Here is a 21,674-nt window from a genome sequence, read left to right on the forward strand (position 1 = left end):
AACCCTTGACATGGAGCATCACGTGGCGTCTTGGTGTGTCTATGGCCAGAGGTTCTCAAACCTTTTCAAATGGAGCCGTGAGCGGGTCCCCGGGGCCGGGCCCCACTTTGTGAACCACAAGTCTAATGTGACAAACACAGAGAAATAGACAGACAGCTACATAACTAGACAGACTTAAAAATGGATGTACAAAAACTGTACTGAACTGGGGTTCAAGTGGTTAAACCACTGTAGATGACGTATATAGTGTTTGTTTGGACCTGTGCTGGGCAAAGTTCACATCGGGGCCAGAGACCCACACGACGGACAGTGACATATGTGTACTATCACACCTCTGGAAGATGTGTGACATTTTAGCAGGACAGCTGTTGTGACACGTCCTCCTCTTATGGGCGAATAGTGTTGCACTAAGGCAACACTCGCGGAAAACGTCCCAATGGCACCGTCGTCGTGCAACACAGTGACACGACACTGAATCTGTTTTAATTGCTACAGTATGTGTCATGTGTATGCCTCGAATGCAGATCAATCTGCCAGGTTTTGTCTCGTATTGTTTTGTCTTGTGACAAACAAAGACTCGGTGCAACAATGATATGCTTGGAGATGGAGATGAGCAGAATTAATGAGGCTGAGTGACGTTTTGGTCACAACACACTTCAAAAGAATAATAATGTCTAACCTCACCTTAACTTTCCTCCAGTCGGATCATGTCATTTCACCTCCTCTCATGTCATCACATTTTAATGGATGACCAAGTTTACTTACTACACCAATTAACAACTTATAACCATGTGGACCCTAGCGGCCTTATTCTCTCCAGGCGAACATTTGTCAGCTATATACATCGTTTTTGGCAAAACAATTTGATAGGAGAAAGGAGGGGACAAAGTATAGACCCCGCTTAATGAAGTATAGGGTTTAATTTGTTAAGGCCCTAGTTTCAAAACCTTTGAAAGACATGTATCCAGTCAGTGTTGAAAGATTAGTAGAAAACGCTCAAAATCGCATTTTTGAAAATGTTTGTCTATATGGCATGCCCAAAATGGGCGCACCCATTTTACTTAAGTAAAAGTACAAAAGCAACCCTATCAAAATATACTTTAGGTAGCAAAAGTACAAGTACTCATTATGCAGAATGTCCAGTTTCACAAGGAATCCTTAAATGTATTAAGATATGTTGAAGATTGCGTATGGGTATGCGCATGCATAATGTGAATGGGAAATCGAGTGGCAAATCGAGTGGCAAATCGAGTGGCAAAGTGAGTTTAATGTCGTTTAACGTCGTTTAATGCAATCAGACAGGACTTTTCTGTTTGGATGTATGGGCTGTGAAGGCCAGAAAAGTAGTAGGCCACTCAGTAGGCGTAAATTCCGGGTATGTTGATGATGTCACGCGCAATATACCCTCTATTGTAGATCAGCTATTAACAAACAGCCAAAGTATATACTTATAGTGCTGAAGTGCATGATTTTTTAAGGTAACCTGTGCGTGCGTGCGTGCGTGCGTGCGTGCGTGCGTGCAGCGTTGGTTTTGTGACGGGCAGTCAGCTGGTGTTGTGCTGAACCAGTCCAGACAAATCTCTGATCCAGCGCCTTCAGAACTGCTGGTATTTCTGTGAGATACAGTATATGGCGTCTCACGGCTTGATATCAGTTTAAGAAGGTGCAAATCAATATTCCGGACCATACCGCTGCTGTCACTCCATGTCGGGCGGGAGCTCGATCTCACGCTGCTAGAGAACTAAATAACAAGATTAAAGCTCGCAATTCGTATTATCTGATGTCATGACAATCAGCAAGCTCTGCGAGAGTCACCAGGAAAAAAGTAAATTAGAAAATGTGTCATGTCAACTATGTCATGAAACAAAACAAATCGGCCCTAATTTATGCAGGTTTGTTGCGACTGGATCTTACAAGAGAGACCTGGCCAACAAAGATAGAAGCAGTACTAACAAGAAAAAAAGATTTAATAACCAGCAAAGATGAATTGATATTAATTAAATGATAAAAAAATGCCTTACAGGCATGGATTCACGGCTGCAATTAACTACTATGCATCAGCAGAGACAGTTTTCAGATACAGGATTTGCTAATTATATGCAGTGAAACAAAATAGTGTTACTTCAATTACATCTGATCAATATCTTGTGCCGTGATGTCAGGGTCAGCTGAAACCCAAGTTCACCCATTCGTCCCGTTATCATATTAGCATGACGGCTGACCCCATTACTCAAACTGGAGGTTTACAAGTTCACTGCATGCCTGTCAGCTGCATCGAGGCAACATGACAATGGGTGGTAATAATATAGCATGGCAGTATGTTGTTAAAGCAGCGGCACGGGTATACCACTTCAACGTCAGTACAACTATAGGAAAATAATAATAAAAGAGTAACTCACAAAGAAACAAAGGTCATCATGTTGGCAGTTGGCTCAAAATGTTCCCAGACACAAAATGGTCTGCTTTGGCGTGCTTCTTATTTACATACCCAAGTCAAAGAAGTAGCTGTCTGGGCCTACAGTATAGTACTACATATTAAGCAATATTACACGAGAGGGTGTGCTTTACCGTGATTATTGGCAGATTTGGCCCGACAGTCAGGTACTGTACGTGGAGCAGAGTTCCGCAAGCATCACTGACCTTTTTAATAATTATCTAAATCTACGAAGTAACTAATAACTAAAGTTTTCTAATAAATGTAGGAGTAAAAAAGTACAATATTTACCTCTGAGATGTAGTGGAGTATAAAGTCCTGAAAAATGTAAATACTCCAGCAACGTATAAAATACCTAAAAATTTGACTAAAGTACACTACTTGAGTACATGTGGGGGAAGTACACTACTTGAGTACACTACTTGAGTACATGTGGGGGAACCAGCTGAATTCCCTCACGAGAGTGCCTTTCAATTTCTACTTCATGGTGAACTAAATCGGAGAGACTGTTTGAGTTAAGGATACTGTATATTGCGTTTTGGGCATCATGCAATACAATGTTGTCATCCAATAATGGTCCTATACCTGACCACATGACATATAATACATTCCTCAATCGAACAGCATGCAGGTAGACCAACATGTCTTAGTTAATGTATATATATTGTTCTACTATTAACCATAACATAAAGATTGGTTAAAATTGTACTGACAAAAACAAGTCATGGATTGCAGCGTTAAGGGAATAGTATGTAACTTTGCCCTGTGCACATAACAAAACAATAAATAACATTTTCTACCCATCATTTCTCACACCAGCATGCAGTTATCAGCCAGCTGAGTGGTGTAGTGGTGGTGTTTACCTGCAGAAACACATTGCCCTCTCTCTGCATTTTAGACATTTTCACTGTTTGTTTGGGTAGACCAAATACATCCCTGTCTCTACCAAAACAAATACAGAGAGGGCAGGTATAAACACAACCACACTACTCCTGTGGCTGATGACTGCTGCTATTGAGGGAAACTGTGGTTAAAAAATGCATACATGTATTGTTAGTGTGGCTGCAGACTATAGTAATTGCCCGACTTTATTTATTCATGCATTTATTCCGTATTCACTTTTTATTTTAGGGTCCCTGTGACGTCATGTGGGTAAATACATCATCACCATCATCATCATCATCATCATCATCATCATCATCATCATCCATCATCATCATCATCATCATCATCATCATCATCATCATCATCATCATCATACTATACTTAACCGCAACCACACTTGCAATTTCCCAGAATTGCACCTTTTCTAGTTTTGTGTAAACACAGGGTACAGTGACATACTTTAAAAAGGCTCTGATCCCTGAGACTTCATCCAGGTGAGTCACAGACATGCTCCCACCTCTTTGAGAGAAATGGGAAATGGGCCGGAGGAAAGGGAACCAATGAAGATTCCCTGACGCCCCGGCTCTTTGTCCCGGAGATCTGGAAAATCCTCTTTTAATTTCAGTCTTCTGGCTGTGAGAGCAGCAGCGGGCACAGCCATGCAGGGCCTGTGCAGGCTAGCTGGGCATGAGGATTAGCTGCAGATAAACTGCAGATCAATCTACATAAAGCCCCCTGGAGCCACCTCTCTCCTTCCCTCTCTCCTTCGCCTCTTTTCATTTTTCTCCCCCCCCCCCCCCCCTCCCCCCCTTTCCTGTGAGGGTGTGCAGACAGGATGAACCCCTCGAGAACATTCTTGGGTAATTAAAAAAGCAGGCATGATCAAAAGAGGCTAGCGGGGTGTGCGATGGTGATGATCACAAGACGAGCGGCCCGTCTCCCCACAGCGTTCGATTGACAAAAGGCCTCGTCGGTGCCAGGGCCGGTATTGTGTTTGTGCGCACAAGATGAATATTGCATAGAGTGCTGCAGATTTGGGGAAACAAAGCCCCGCAGTTCACCTGATGTTTGTATCTTTTGGTTCAACAAAGAGCCAATAAAATAAATAATGTATGTGTTTTTCTTTGAATTGCGGTCTCATGCTGCTGCAGGATGAAGGGGAAACATTGGAGCCTATGGCGCCTACCTTGATTACGGTTTGCAACGCCAAGAGATGAGGCATTTGCTCGATCTGCGTGGGAGATGGGAGAGGACATTAATTACATTGAGATGTCAAACAGCTCACGCTGGGATGGATTTAATGCACATTGGTCAGCATGCATATAGATCTTTTTGTTGTGCATGCCATCTTGTTTGCTGTAGACTTGTAGCAAAGTGGACACTGCCAACTAGCATGTGTTTGAAGACGAAATGAATGTAGTAAAGTATGAAGTACACTCATTTGCATGCAGCATTTATAAGCATACAGTAGTGGCAAATTGTATAGTCCCAAAACCCAGTGTTCTTTCTCTCAAAGTCTAAGTTTTGTTTTGTTTTTTACTGTGTGTACTGTATGTTTAATGGGTTTTTGGTTAAATGCCTGAAATAAGGTCTGTGGTTAACACAGGCTTAATGGATTTTCACATGTTGTTCCATGACATAAAATGCATTAGTACATATATATATACCCCACTAGTGAGATTTGAAACCTATTATACATCTTAAAAAAGGACATTACACATCCTCACGCATCATATGCCTAAACATCCGTGCTGGCGACATTGAAGACATGCAACCATGTACAGTAGCACTTTGTTCATAGCGTAACGTTAGCTTTTTTGTTTTTTTCACTTATGATGATTGCACTTAAGCTTCAAGAATCTAAAAACGAGTTAATTTGTGAAGATGATTATTTACAGTAGTATCATGAACCCTTATTTGCCAGAAAGAAGAAGAAATCCAATGCAAAAAATATCATTGACTTTTGTCAAGGGAACCAGGAAGGTGCTAACGTCCTGCTTCCAACTAAAGAAACACACCGCCACCCCTGCTGTGTTCACAGGATAACAATAAGGCGGAGTGCACATCATGCCGGCCGTGCACTTGAGGAATCCCCTCGGGGCATCAACATGCAAAGGGTGGCTGAAGGCAGCTCATCCATCTATCCTGAGACACATGGCTGGCAACATGCCTTTGCAAACATGATTTCCTTTATGTCCGAGGGCAAACATCTGACTGTGTCAACTATTCCGCAGGAAAGGGGAAATGGAAGAGATTGCTCAAAAAAAAGAAAAAAAGAAAACGTGCTTGTGCCAAAATACGCTGGTTCTAAAAATCCCTTGTCTCATGGAAGGCATAGTAACGACGCAACAGTGGGCAATTTCACACCAAAATCAATGCCATCAATCAGCGTATGCCATAACCAAAACAGAAAATAAAGCATTATCAAGCATGCCAAGTAAGAAAAAAAAGGAAAAAAAAGCTTGATCTACTTACGCACTGGTCCATGATTGCTGGGAATACCTACAGAAACAAAGAAGCACAAGAGACAGGCAAGCACATCGTTAAAGCAAACACTTACTTCTTATAACCCTGCCTATGTTGCTGTTAGAGTAGAACCTTGAATAATTCATGTCGCATAAACTTTCACCCAACAGGGTTCCACCCTGACTCCTGATTGGAAGCAGCGATGCTCAGTTTGGAAGCTGAACGTATACCGGATGGTCTGACATCACTCACCATCTCTGATGATAATCACATATTGTCACAAAATGTCAGCTGAATCACAGCTTCAAACTACTGCAATTGTGTCTGCGTCTCTATGTTTTTGTCAGCAGAGTTTTCTTTCAATGGCACTGGTTTTGTGATTTTTGGGTTAGAGGGGGTGCGGGGGTATGTTTGAGAAGAATCTGCATTCCCTTTTCATTTATCTCAACAAGTCTGAGTGTGTACTAAATGCCCACTTAACTGCACCTAGAATATGAACTGTGGATATCTATAGTATAGCATATACTTTGATATGCTAAGGATGGTAGACATTTTTCATCATTTTAAAATCCATTCCCATTACCAAGGAAGGACATTTTTAATGGGGGACGTCAACGATTCACCAGGCATGTTTTTAATTGCATTCTTTAAACGGATCTACAGTGTTTTGTTTAGTTGTGTACACAACACTCGAATAAACATAGAAGTGCTTAAATTTGCATTCTTAGCCTAGTTTATTTATTTTCAAATCCTTCATCTTTGACCTCCCAGCTGTTGCAGTCCAGACAAAAATGTATTTGCTTGTATATTGAAAGGGATTGATCTAAGTGTTTTGCATTTAATATATAAACAAGCTTTTTACACAAAAGACCTTCAGAACTTCTGTGCTGTCGGGTAGAAACCTCGTATCTCAATGTTTCAATTATGTTTTTTCCATAAATGAATGCCCTGCGCCCTCACACCAAAGTTGTGAAAATAGCAAATCTACAAGCTCACAACATGTCGCAATGCAACACGTGAGCTTATAGATTGGCTTTTTTCACTAAAAAATAAAATGTTAGCTTTTTTACAATAAAACCGATTTTGGACATAGAAGGTTTCCACCCGACAGCAATGACTTGGAAAGGTTGGTGAGTCTGACTGGAATGCAGTCGCTCCTGTTTCTCGGGAGACAAAAACACACCTTTCTGTCTGAACGATGGCCTCCAAATGCAGCAGCTATTGTTTTAGTTCTGAAATTTTCACTTGAGCAACTGAGTGACAAACACCTTGGGCATGCCTAGGAGGTTTAGACAGGATGAATTATGAATTGAACAAAGTTCCGTTTGACTTGAGTTGAATATATACTCAAGTCAAGCTATTGGAGATTTTATCTCACGAGATTGACTTTGGGCGTTGCAGAAAGTAGCACAGGTTTGGGCATGTCCACGTTTAAACTGCAGTTTAAACCCTATAGGCTCCATTTTTCCCTAGTCTACGTACATTATATCTCTTCAGCAAACAATTCAAGCTCACAACATTTCACAATGCAACGTGTGAGCTTGTGGATCTGCTATTCTTCCCAAATGTTTACCCCCAGAATAAGCAGGCTCTTCAACTTCAAAGGGAAAAGTGCACTGAATTGATTGAATGGGCCATAAAAGTGTCAAAGTTGTTCTATGGTTGTTAGTGTTCTCTCTAATCATTGAATGCATCACTTTGATACCTGCCAGGGGGGGGGGGGGGGGGGGGGGGGGGGGGGGACCCTGTACTTGATCTGCTCTTTTCTCCCCTCTACTAGCCTGGCTCCAGCCCTGAATCGCTAGCCATGCCCATTAAGAAAATATGTTCTGGCGATTCGGGTCTGGTGACCCTCCCCACGACCGCGTTGGTCTCGGTCGAAAATCTGTTCACAGCAGATGATTGGACATCAGCCCCCTTACTCGACAGCGTCAGACAACAAACATGGCTGCCCCCACTGCGGTGACTCACGACTGTATCAATCTGGCTATTAAATCGACGTATGATAAATAGTTTCTTTACAGAAACGACAGGTTTTATAAACATCATCATCTGACATATTTTACCGCTTTTGTTTACATGCTCGTAGCGCTCGTTGGCTGTGTTTGTTTGGTTAGCAAACGGGCTATATAGCCATAGCCTCATGATTGACAACAACGTCATCTGCTTTCCTACTATTCTGATTGGTTGGTATTAACCAATCGCCGAAGACTGCCGCTTTGACAACGCCCATCCCAGAAACTGCTGCCGTGGGGAGGGCTTTCAGTCTGAATAATGAAGTGAAACGAAATGAAAATTCTGACTGAGTGTCAGGCTACCCCTCTACACCACTTTGCCAAAAATAACTTGATCTACAATCAATCAATCAATCAATCAATCAATCAATCAATCAATCAATCAAAACTAACTTAATGAGAGCAGATTCTGTGCTATGATTAGCTCTGAAACCTGAAGATTGTTATAAATATATATTTATTTGATTGAAAACTATTCTCTCAGTATCTTGTTTTGAAAGGGGAGGCTTGATATGTAACTGCTTAGTATACTGTATGTTCCACAACAGCAGTTTTGTAAGGGAAAAACTCCCATTTCAAGAGATGTATTATTTATGACTGTGTTGGAAATACTATTGAAGATCCTCTTAATTAGTATAGAAGTAACAGGGTCAAAAGACAGAAAGTGGAATAGTTTTGCTCGTACAGTATATATTTTTTTATAGTTTGCTTATAATTGTGCTTTTATTGTCTGTAATTTTCTTTTGCTGTGTTCTCTCTATCTGTGGTGTTGATGAAATGTCTGTACGGCACTTTGGTACAAGGTTGTACCAAAGTTTTTAAATGTGCTTTATAAATAAAGGTGATTTGATTTGATTTGTGTAGTAGCCACATATTTGAAATGCTAGTGAATGTTCTCAATGCTTTAAGGTAGCTTTCAGAGGTCACCAGCAGTTGAACAATTTCATCTCGCGTAGGCCTATAGAGTGGAAGAGGCTTGGCAGAGAAGGTCAGAGGCAAGGGCAGGGTTTTTGAACAATATATCGGTGGTGAAAAACCATTCTAGAATTGCTGTTATTTTCTGAGTTGAGTTTAGAAAAATAATTTCTTTCTTGCAGTGCATACAGCACAACTATAAGTTCTTGTAAATACTATGGTGAGCCTACAGTCCAGTTTTTCTCCATCTGTCCTCTTCAACTCATCAACCTTATATTTTATCTCAGGTACTATGTGTAAATATGCTAAGAGACCCTTTGGTTGCAGGTGCACTTTGTAGCAAAAGCTTATAGTAAGCTTATAAGACCCACACAGAAGAAACGCCTTTGCCTGTACTTTTTGTGGCTAAAGCACTCAAACTTTCTTTCTTTTTCCTGCTTCATCTCCTTACTCTTCCCTGTCTTTGTTTTGTTTGTTTTTTTAAAAGAATTTCACACACTTTTTTACACCGGTAAAACTGACAATAACGCTGATTATCCATGGTGATGTTTTTTCACATGACTCCTTTTTAACCTTTAGTCGTGGAACCTTAATAAGGGCCTTTCTCGGCCCCACCCTGCTCCCATTGTTTACATTGTGTTTAGGAACCAAGATGGCCGCAGCACCAGGAGGGGGTGAGGCAGAGGGGAGCGGGGTGGGGTTGACATATTCCCTTACTGGGCTGCATTCACACATTCAAGACACCGGTCTTGTGTTTTGTGTTTAATGGCCGCTCCAATGCATTTCCAGTGGAAGCTCAATGGTTTGACCAAACATTTGTTTGATGGGGGGAGGGGGGCAGAACACATCCATCAAAGCTGTGTTCAGAGCAGGTGTCAGACACAAGACAGCAACTTTCACTTGTAGTTGAGTAACATTCTAAGTACTTGGGCTGAGTACTTTGGTAACCATTTTGTCCAGGGAGCAGCGTCACACCACACGGATCAAAACAACTAACACGCTCAGTGAACTCACTTTGCAACGCAGCATCTAAGAACCGTGCAACTCTTTAATGTGTGTGGCTACAGAGTAAGACAAAACACGACTGGGAAAACACACAGCAGTTATCAGAGGCAGAGACATAATGAGACACTGGAACATTACCGATAGATTCCATAGCCTCAGAGTCAGCACTGTTGTTAATGTGAACGTTGAAATCTCCATTCGGAATTATTCTCTCATATTTTGGTGATAATGGGAGCAGTCAGCCCAGGGTTCAGGGAGAAATAGTGATCTGTGCCTCGGCGGCCTGTGTATCTTATAATAAAGCACAGCTGGTTCAGCTTTAAGCACCAGGGCACGATATTGAAAGGATGGTCGACCTTTTTACAGCTAAACCTTTCTGAGTAGTTTATTCTTTCCTGTCTTACTGCATGACAGAAGCTGCAGTCAGGTGGATATATGCCTCAATAAGTGTCACAATATGCTATTTATGTCCAATCAAGCTTACAATTATCTATGAAATCATTAACAAAATGATGTATTTGCTAGAGATCTAACAGTGAACAGAGCTAGGCCTACAGTACTAGCTGGGTGTAAAGCAGATGGCAGATGACAGGGAATATATATCAACTTAGAAAGAATTGCAGTTTGAGTTGAAGGCGCACCTTTCACCAATCACAAGTTCACAACATATCCATCTAATTTTCACTCACTCGCATTCTCACCCTGCAGGGCTGGTTTTTGCTCCGAGGATGGGGGGAAAACCATGCCTCTGCTTTTGATATGCCTCCTCTGGTCATACATTTGTATGTCCGTTTTATGGATGTTTTATCTTTTATTTAGAATGAATTATTTAGAATTCTATTTCAATTAGAATGAAATTGATATATATAGAGTATAAGCTGTGCGCTTATTTTCTGTATTAGGCATGCTGAAATATAATGTCCCTGTCTCTGATTTTCTTTTTTTATACAAATTGAACCCTGGGAATATCAAGTTAGCAAGAATTGCAGTGTGAGTTGAAGGCACCGCTGTGTAGTCTTTAGCTAATCGCAACTTATCCATCTAATGTTCCTCCACTCACGCGGCCGCCCTGTGTAGCCAGAGCCCCCCCCCCATCGGAGCAAATGACCTTGAATAATCTAAATCAAATGCTGTGTTCTGAACAAGTGCAGGTAGCTGAATAATGCTCCCTTTGTCTGAAACATAAATATTAATGACATGGTGTCTGGCTGTGCTCGTCTCAAACCAATCCTACCCCCTCATTGGTGTTATTTTCATCAGCAGCTGGAACTGGCTGTACAATTATTGCCCATTTCTGAGCCTTTTCACTGAGACCATTGTTGTGACTTTAGTGAAATGAGGGACCGTCCGTCCATGATTAAGTTTAATTCTCTGTTCCCCATGCATTCATTAAGTGATAGTCAAACAAACACACCCACCTACAACCTCAGCTAGAGGAAAAAGCACAGAGATGTTGTGAGATTACCGTCTCTTTCACTCCTGCTTGGGAAAATGGGAGCTCAGTAAACAAAATGAGGAATCGTTGGTCCATGATCATGTTTAATTAGGATGCTCTCGGTTCCCCATACCCATTCATCAATCACAGCATCCCTATTCTGAAAACTGCACGTCTGCCGTTACTCTTATTTATTTAAAAACACAACTAAAGACCTTTCTGTTTGCCGTTGCCTTTTATTGAGTTATTTTTCTTTTTTCTATTGTCTTTCCTCTTCTCTTCTGCACTGTAACTGTATCTATAATGTTTACTTCTTTTGTTATGCATCCTATCATTTTATAATGTAATAATTATGTTTCCTTTGCTTTATGTTCTGTGTAAAGCACATTGAATTGCCTTGTTGAAATGTGCTAAACTAAGGAAACTGTCTTGACTGCCTTGTCTTGCCTATTCTGGGCAAACATTCAGCAAAAATAAGCTAACATTTTGTGAAAATATCCGATCTACAAACAACACAACGCAACACGACAACAGATATTTATTTGACGTACAACAATAGTATATAGAGTTAAGTGGCTAAAGTCATAGTCAAAAGGCCACTGGAAGCATCGAAGCAACACATTTTCCCACCCACACCAATCAGCTAAAGGAGAAAACACAGAGACGCTCCCCAGGAGCATTACCTTTACTTGCCCTGCCTGGGAAATGGTAGAGCACAGTAAACAATAGTATTGCCATCCCAGAAAAACAAATGTATTTTGCAGCCTGAACAGATTCTCGGCCCAGCCCTTCCAACCAGCTGTGAACGTCCTCTGCAATACGGCATGAATTGTCGCCGCCTGCAAAGTGGAGTGTCAACATAATTCCAGAAGTGATTCCTCTTCTACTCTCCGGCTAACTTGCACATTTTTTTTCCTCCCTTCACCCTTCTTTCTCCCTGGAGGGAACACCTTAGCTTTGGTTCAGAATGTCTCTCACACGCAGCTGTCTCTCATGGAGACAGCTAGTCCTCATGGAGACAGCTAGTCCTCATGGAGACAGCTAGTCCTCATGGAGATAGCTAGTCCTCATGGAGACAGCTAGTCCTCATGGAGACAGCTAGTCCTAGCAATACGGGAGCTTCATTTTGAGCCCTGTGACTTCTTGGACGACAGGGTCATACACACACGCGTCCATATATCTGCATGCGTAGTGTCCTGAATATGTAATGGCCCCTTGCCAACTTCCTGTACCTGCCTGTGTGATAAACGACTTTGGTGATTAAAGAGGAAGACTTGATGACAGATGAAAGCTATCAAGGCGTAATTACATTCTGCACGTTCAGCAAATTTGTCTTTATACGACGTGCCTGTATCTTTAATATCCTTGTAGGAAATATGGGCTTCACATTTTTACAGGAATAGCCATGCTATGGGTGTGGGCGGGCCAGTGCTGCACTCATGTGGGGAAATTGGGAATAATTTGTGACACAAGTGTGTTCATTGCACCCCCCTATGCACCCTGTCCCCCCTCCACCCCCCAGGGAACAATATTGTTACGTCAGCACCATATGCAACATTATTGCGTTTTATGCCAGCACCAAACAAGTGCTAATATTGCCTTTGATATGGCGCTAGGCCCCGGTTTCATCAGTTCAGCGCAGATGCGGCCATGAGTGTTGGATTTTTTAATAACGGCCTGTCAATCTGACAATGGGTGCCACCAGTGCAGGGAGACTCATAACACAGGAAAGGTGCGAGGGGAAATCAAGCCAATATCTCCTTAGAGTTCGCACGCACGCACGCACGCACGCACGCACGCACGCACGCACGCACGCACGCACGCACGCACGCACGCACGCACGCACGCACGCACGCACGCACGCACGCACACACACACACACACACATTCCCCCACATATCTCTAAGCGACCCACTCTCAGTCGTGCCCATGACGCACAACAATCACCTGCTCACACACACACGCCTGGCCTACAATCTCCCATTCATCAGTAAATTGAATCTTCGGTGACAACGAAGAACAACAAAACATCAGTGAATCAAAAGCGCAATTGCATCTCTCCTCCCATAATGGATCCAGAACCCCCGTGTCTCAGGATTCACACCGCACATCAATCTGAGGCCTGCAGGAGCGCCACGTCCATCCCGACAGACCGCTAACAGTACAGCCTCCGACTTCTAGGGCCAAGCGCGTCTGAGCCCAGGGGCCCGAGGGCACGCCTCGCCTTGCCTTACACCATCTGGCATCGCCTGGCTGTCCAGAAGACCAGAACCCCCCCCCCTCATCCCTGCGTGGGGGTATTAGATTTATTAAGGCAATGAGCCCCCTGCCTCAGGCTATGGGATTTGATAAATGTGATTCAACTCCCGTCCAAGATTAAAATGGGGATAAATGCAAAAGTGCACCTTCTGCTTTGGCGAGGCCATTATGAAGAGGCTGACAGAATGCTATGCATGCTTGTCTTTGAGTCGGGCGATTTTCTTTTATCATTATTTCACCCTTGTTTTGTTTAAAGTGAGGACATGCTGTATGACAAAGGCCACTGGGTTTTCAAAGTGGGGGATGCTGTGGTACCTGGGGCCCCCCAGGGGGCCACTTTCAACATGACATCCCTATTTTGAATGCCATGCACACTGTCCTTAAATGGGAACGCTCTGCACATCCAGTCACTGGTGTAAGACAGGACACACAACAGTATAAAAACGTAAACAGCTTTAAAATATTTTTACTGGCAAAAGAAGTGTCAGTACATCATAGATACCTGCGATGTATACTGACACTTCTGTGCAAGTATATACAAATATTTGTCGAAGCAAAGCCGTTACCCAAAGCGGACTTTCCTTTATAACTACTCAAACCCCATACCCTATCTATACAAGCTGAAAACACTTTGGCATTGGCCAACATAGGCTATGTTGGCCAAGCGAGTACAACTTAACTCCTTTTCACCAAGTCTGGATGGTTTAACTAAGTGGTTCTCAACCAGTGGTCCCCGGACCAGTGGTCGCCAGTGGTCCAGGAGGGTTCCAGGTGGTCCCCATGGCTAAATGATGGAGAGTTGGTAACCAAATGGACCCTTATAGATCTTTTACTCTTGAGAGTGTAACATGAAACCAAATTGACCCTTACCGTCCATATGAAAGCTTACATTCTGTACTTTAATAATCTGTAAAAAACGGAAAAATGACTCTGGTGGAGATGAGGGCCTATTTGCCAGACCTGGTCACATTTGGTTTCATTTTACACTCTCAAGAGTTACATTTTGTTAAAGAGCTGCATATAATGCACAGTACTGCAGTGGCTGCTTTATGCTCACGCAGCTTAAATCATATCTCAGGTATGTAAAAAAAAATATATATATACACACACAGTATATATGTAAAGAGACCCTTAGACATGTCACTCCAATGCAACTCCCAATTGCAACTGCCATTGGGGATACTGGTTGTATGCAACTACCGTACATATGCAATTACTCGCAACCGTTTGGTTGCAAGGAGTTGCATGGCGAATCATTGTGCGGTTTGGGCTGAGATATCATTGGTATGGAAAAATTCAGACGACATATTGCAAAGTCCTCACCAATACAAGCAAAAGGTGCTGGTAAGGAAAAGACATGCAGGGCTGCTTTGCTAATGACGATCATTAGTGGGGCTGTCAAGTCTCAAGCTTTTGGCACAAGACTTGTGTTTTCAGGTACCGTCTCTCTCTCTCCGGACCTAACAAACCCACTCACAGATGAACCAGTGCCAGTGTTAATTCCGTCGACTAAAACTATGACTGTTCGTCGACCACCATTTTGCATTCACAAAAACAAAATAAAAACTAATGATGCCTTAAAATAAGACAAATTAGATTGACAATTTCGTCAACAAATAAAAACTAGACTAAAACGTTAGGGAAGGACGAGTGGAGAAGAGATCCCGTAGAACTAAAAGACAAGTGTTATGTTTGTTTGCACTCGGGTGTTGTGCTCTGAAAATAGCAGATCTACAAGTTCACAATGTGTCGCGTTAAAGCGCATGCAATGCATGCATGCAACCAAGTGTAAAATCAGTCACTCAAGGCCTAGCTGCCAAAAGACAAAATCTTATGATATTTAGTCAACAAAAACTAGACTAAAAATGAAACTTTTCAGATGACTAAAATATGACTAAAACTAAATGAAATCTGCTGTCAAAACTAACACTGAGATGAACACAGCTACACTTTATGATCTCTCTCAGCAAGCAGCGACTACATGCGGTAACGTGCCCTTTTTTCAGGCAACAAATTGTGATGGGTTCATAGATATTAGTTATTACAGAGATATACTGAGGATTGGCGAACTATCTTTGACAGCGCCATCTCTTTCCATCAGACCTCTGCTTATGCCTGATCTATACAAATAATGTTGAAATCAATAGGATCTAATATAGGTGTCTGATGTGGTAGCTCTGCTGTAGTGTGACTCTGCTTAGGGATTCTTGATAAGGGGAAAGAAATCTTTTTGGAACCCTGAGGCATAGTGATTATTATATTGATTATGCTGTATATACAGTATATATTTTTACAGAGCACGCGTGTCTCTGCAAGAGAGAGACTAGCCATCTATCTCTCTCATAGATGCAGTCTGTCTGTAGCTAATATCACATACATACCATACAGACCAATATGCAACCACATTTGTATTCACTAGTTACCCAATAGCAGTTAACCTGTTTTTGATCAAATAATAATATGATTTGATTAATAATATGATTTGATTAAAATAACTTTTTGATAGATTTAACGTTATAATGGAAGTCAATGAAGCTGTCATAGTGCTGAAACATTGGCCAAATCTGGAATCATATACAAGCTCGTTGTGAGCTGATATTTTTGGTGAATGTTGGAAAAAGTGTAGATAGAAAAAGAACACATCAAGTACAGTGCAATGGTCCGTTTCACTCAGAGGGTCTAAGTGATTACATTGAAGCGATAAATAAATAAATGCTGAGGCACCCCTGACTTGTGTCACAGAACCCTAGGGTACCACGGAACCTATACTTTGAGAAACCCTGTAATACACTGGCGTCATATCGGACTGATGTAAGCTGGTCACAGGAAGACCGACATCCACATTTGACCCACAGCGCTTCTACGCGGTGCTCCAGAGCCACATCATTCCCTTTCCTTTCTTTTCTTTTGGTCCAGAATAGAGCCACATCATTCCCTTTCCTTTCTTCTCTTTTGGTCCAGAATAGAGCCACATCATTCCCTTTCCTTTCTTCTCTTTTGGTCCAGAATAGAGCCACATCATTCCCTTTCCTTTCTTCTCTTTTGGTCCAGAATAGAGCCACATCATTCCCTTTCCTTTCTTCTCTTTTGGTCCAGAATAGAGCCACATCATTCCCTTTCCTTTCTTCTCTTTTGGTCCAGAATAGAGCCACATCATTCCCTTTCCTTTCTTTTCTTTTGGTCCAGAATAGAGCCACATCATTCCCTTTCCTTTCCTTTCTTTTGGTCCAGAATAGAGCCACATCATTCCCTTTCCTTTCCTTTCTTTTGGTCCAGAATAGAGCCACATCATTCCCTTTCCTTTCTTCTCTTTTGGTCCAGAATAGAGCCACATCATTCCCTTTCCTTTCTTTTCTTTTGGTCCAGAATAGAGCCACATCATTCCCTTTCCTTTCCTTTCTTTTGGTCCAGAATAGAGCCACATCATTCCCTTTCCTTTCCTTTCTTTTGGTCCAGAATAGAGCCACATCATTCCCTTTCCTTTCCTTTCTTTTGGTCCAGAATAGAGCCACATCATTCCCTTTCCTTTCTTTTCTTTTGGTCCAGAATAGAGCCACATCATTCCCTTTCCTTTCTTTTCTTTTGGTCCAGAATAGAGCCACATCATTCCCTTTCCTTTCCTTTCTTTTGGTCCAGAATAGAGCCACATCATTCCCTTTCCTTTCCTTTCTTTTGGTCCAGAATAGAGCCACATCATTCCCTTTCCTTTCTTCTCTTTTGGTCCAGAATAGAGCCACATCATTCCCTTTCCTTTCTTCTCTTTTGGTCCAGAATAGAGCCACATCATTCCCTTTCCTTTCCTTTCTTTTGGTCCAGAATAGAGCCACATCATTCCCTTTCCTTTCTTTTCTTTTGGTCCAGAATAGAGCCACATTAATCACCTCTGCAAATCAACTTTAAATATGAAATCAATTAAGTCAAGGCCAATTCCATTTGATATGATATATTACTTAAGTTTATCATTCCGTTCAGAATCCTGTCATTATGCATGCTGCACATTACAGCTTAATGGGCCTCATGCGCCAATAAGTTCCTAACTTTTCCTCTTACATTTCTTCCTAAGTGAATTCCTAAGAGAAGTCCAGTCAGATTCATGAAACGTTCTTAAGTAGGCAGAATTGTTCGTAAGCATGTTCTTATGATGATGAATCCAAATCCTCGTAACTTGAAGGGGTGTGCCAGTTCATTCAAATTATCATAGGTAGACGCCCCACATATCCTAATTAGCATCCTAATTACCATAGGGAACCGCCCCACCAATCCCATATAAGGCATTGGGAATTCACTTTCCTACCTGTGTTCACCCAGGTGGGTGTAGTTTTGCATGACTCCATGGCCTTGCCTGCAGTCACACCTGTGTGTGATTGCAGCTCACAGGACCTCACACATAGAAATAAAGTTGAGTGAAGTCAAGAATACCTAAACTAAAGTCTAAATATGGTGGAACACCAGACTCCAAACATTAAAAATCAATAATACTGTGGAGGTACTGAAGTGAACAGAAATTTTCACATTTTCAATATTTCAATATTTTAATATTTTCAATATTCATGAATGTATTTTATTATTTATCTCACAATAGTCAACTGGGGGGGGTGGGGGGTTATGTGGTGGGTATGGTGCGTTTGTTTGGGTTGGGTTGTGAACTCTAAACCAGTGGTTCTCAAACGTTTTCATGTCAAGGACCCCCAAATTGACATGCATTCTGCAGACCCCCATATGAAAATATTTTCTGCTAGGGTAATGTTTTGAAGATTTATCAAAATGTTTTGAAAATAGCCGATCTACAAGCTCAAAATGGGCAGTAATGGGACGCGTTTGTGAGTTTGTATATTGGCTATTTTCAAAGTATAAAATGGGATTAAAGTGGTAAAATATTCCATATTTTGCTGTGGACTGCCTGGAACTTCCTCAAGGACCCCTTGAGGTCCTCAGACCAAACTTTGAGCATCATGCAGATGGCGCTGTTTTCCCTTTATGTTTTCAGATTGCACTTAAGAATGAAAAAGGCACCCTCAGAGTGCTCCACAGTGTGCGTAGATTCTGTTCTTACCTACGAACAAATCACAGCTAAGAAAAGATTGAGGGATCCCAAAACCTTCTTAAAAACTTCCTAAGTGGGTCTAAGAACAAATTTCCTCTTAAGAACTTCTTAGGAACGGTTGGCGCATGAGGCCCATTGATTATACATGCACAATTAATAAATGACTAATATTTTTTTTAGACTGAACCACATTATTTTATGTTTTTCATGAACCATAAGCCCTGGACAGCATATTTACTTATCCCATCTGTCAGCTGATTATGCAATTAAAGTAGTAAATGAAGAACTGTAATATATTCAGAGTAAACTCAGTAATCATGCACTTTCATTACTGCGGCATGGAAAGAAGAATAACATCTGTGCAAGTGGAGGCCTGTAGTTGTGGACTGTTATGTGTGAGAAAGTGGCTTTTGGGCAAATGGTAGGCTACCACAAAGAAACATTTGATCAAAATTGGAATCAGATTGGTTTTCTCAAGTCTGAACACACTGAAACACACTGAACACACTGAAACACATGGAAATAGAGTTTTTTTTCGAAATGTGTGGCGAAATGCAATTCAAATCAAATCAAATAAAGATGTGTCTGGACACTTTGGACACTGAGGCCTGATTTAAACTCTGCCATTCAACAGTATTGCTTGCTGAAAATAGCAGATCCGCAATGTGCTTGTAGATCGTCTGTTTCAATGTGCTTGTAGATCGTCTGTTTCAATGTGCTTGTAGATCGTCTGTTTCAATGTGCTTGTAGATCGTCTGTTTCAATGTGCTTGTAGATCGTCTGTTTCAATGTGCTTGTAGATCGTCTGTTTCAATGTGCTTGTAGATCGTCTGTTTCAATGTGCTTGTACTGTAGATCGTATGTTTCAATGTGCTTGTAGATCGTCTGTTTCAATGTGCTTGTAGATCGTCTGTTTCAATGTGCTTGTACTGTAGATCGTCTGTTTCAATGTGCTTGTACTGTAGATCGTCTGTTTCAATGTGCTTGTAGATCGTATGTTTCAATGTGCTTGTAGATCGTCTGTTTCAATGTGCTTGTACTGTAGATCGTCTGTTTCAATGTGCTTGTACTGTAGATCGTCTGTTTCAATGTGCTTGTAGATCGTCTGTTTCCGTTGAGAGGTACCCTCAGACGACAGAGTGTGCGTTAAGCATTACTCACGCCTATTACAGCATTACCACCACAGAAACCAATGCAGATACGTAGGTCGACGATGTCTGAATACACAAATCCACAATCTGACTGCAAATAATAGTGTGGACAGTCAGTCCTACAGATCGTATTTGAGAAACAGACTGTATTGACCTGCAGTCTGAACAAATTACAATTTAGGGGGAAAAAAGCTCTTCTTCCATGCAATATATATGTGTGTACTACAGTATATACGGACATCAGCCTGCTGTTGTTCCTAAGAACAAGTAGACCCATGCTGCTGCCTCTGACTGACTCTGCCTTTCAGAGTCTCCCTGAAACTCTGGGCACAAAAACACCTGCGTGGTACTAAGTCCCCGTACTTAGCTCACAGCGGAGACCCTAAACCTGCTGTATCTCCACAGTGGGCTCAATGAGAGAGCTTTTTCCGTGCAAGATACATGATGGGAAACTGTGCTTTTTTCTTTGGGCAAAAGAATGCTGGGATTACATCAACTCCCCCTGTCTTCAATCTCACCTCACTGAGCTCGTTGGAAAACCATCAGAGTGGAATGACTGGGAAACAATATTTCCTGCATGGGCCCGAATATACCTGAATTAAATCAGCTCTCTGTCCTCAAGCCTGACTGCACGTCTACCGTCGTATATTACTGTAGGCTCACTGCCAGAGTTGGAAAACTAAAAACTGAATAAGAAAAAAAGGAACGTTGGTTCTGATTCTATTTTATTTATTCAATTTATTTTTTTCAATGAGGTTTATAATGTTTATCAGATGTACTCTAGTCTATTTCATGCGTGTTTGTCTGTCTGTTTGTTTGTTTGTTTGTTTGTTTGTTTGTTTGTTTGTTTAGGTTCATCAACAGCAACTGAACAACATCTGTTATTATTAAACCATAGGCTACACTGAGCATTCAACACAATTTCTTTGTCATTTTATTTGAATGCACGCATTCCTTCTTAAGCCAAATCCTGCATCTCTGCCACTTCTCAGGTCTTATTTACACAACCCTCATTATTCATTTACCCATTTGTCTTGCTGAGAGTATACACTCTCTGTATGTATGCACTCTCTCTGAGTTAAATTGAGGACACTCACATATATTTGCCGTTCCTTTGGGTATGGGCAGGTAGGACCCCACGCTCCAGGCTCTGCCGTGGTAGTGCCTCTTGCAGCGGCCGCAGTCCGGCCCTGTGGTATTGTGTTCGCACTCGCAGCCCAGCTTCCCCTTGTCAAACACACAGCTGTTGGCGTGCAGGTTGCACTTGCACCTGAGAGAGGGGAGATAGCGATGAAAGCGGGGCGGGGCATGAATAGGCATCCGTATGAATTCAAAACAATCAATAACTTCCAACGGGGGGGTGGATTACAACACACAGATGGCCTGTCCTTGTTTCCATGTCATCATCATGGGTTTGTAACTTTCACGCATTTGAAGGAGGTACATTGAAATCCTGGCTGTGTTGTGTGACTTGGATGGTGCCTCAAAGCTTCATTATAGGCTCTCCCTTTTTAAAGAAAAACAAGGGGCTCATTTGTCGCTCACCCCCGTGGAGAGGACAGCGAAGCGAATGAGGTCACACTCGCCACTCTATGATCCAAATGAAAGGAGCTCTGTACATTCACTAATTGAGCACCAAAACAGAGAGCTGATAGAGAGTTAATAGTTTGAGAATGAGTCTCTTTCTGACTTGCATGCACGCACGCACACATGCAAGCGCAGACACATACAACTTACTATCTTTCTGGGGCAATCACAAAATGGCAATCTTAACCCGTAACCCTAAACCTTGCCCCTAAATGACAAATCTTAACCCAAATCTAAACACAAATATTGTCCAAATTGTAATCCAAACTCTAGCAATCTCACTGGTTTTACACAACTTGTGGGGTCTTTTGGTCACCACAAAAAAAGCATGCATGTACGCGCGCACACACACACACACACACACACACACACACACACACACACACACACACACACACACACACACACACACACACACACACACACACACACACACACACAATAAGTCTGTCTCTCACGTCTGCTCTCTTACTCTACT

At 41.9% G+C, this 21,674-nt stretch overlaps 1 protein-coding gene across 1 annotated transcript in view; it reads right to left on the reverse strand.

The window, feature by feature from the left end:
• LOC306942926 (netrin-G1-like) overlaps positions 1–21,674 on the reverse strand; it is a gene marked incomplete at its 5' end in the record, with an annotated part of 98,237 nt that overhangs the window by 6,841 nt on the left and 69,722 nt on the right. The window contains 3 exons of the mRNA XM_079529112.1: positions 4,506–4,550; positions 5,795–5,821; positions 20,707–20,879. Coding sequence (XP_079385238.1) covers positions 4,506–4,550; positions 5,795–5,821; positions 20,707–20,879 — 245 coding nt within the window. The remainder of the gene's footprint in view (positions 1–4,505; positions 4,551–5,794; positions 5,822–20,706; positions 20,880–21,674) is intronic.

The sequence above is a fragment of the Electrona antarctica genome (assembly GCF_951216825.1).
Source record: "Electrona antarctica genome assembly, chromosome: 19".
Classification (NCBI taxonomy): Eukaryota; Metazoa; Chordata; class Actinopteri; order Myctophiformes; family Myctophidae; genus Electrona; species Electrona antarctica.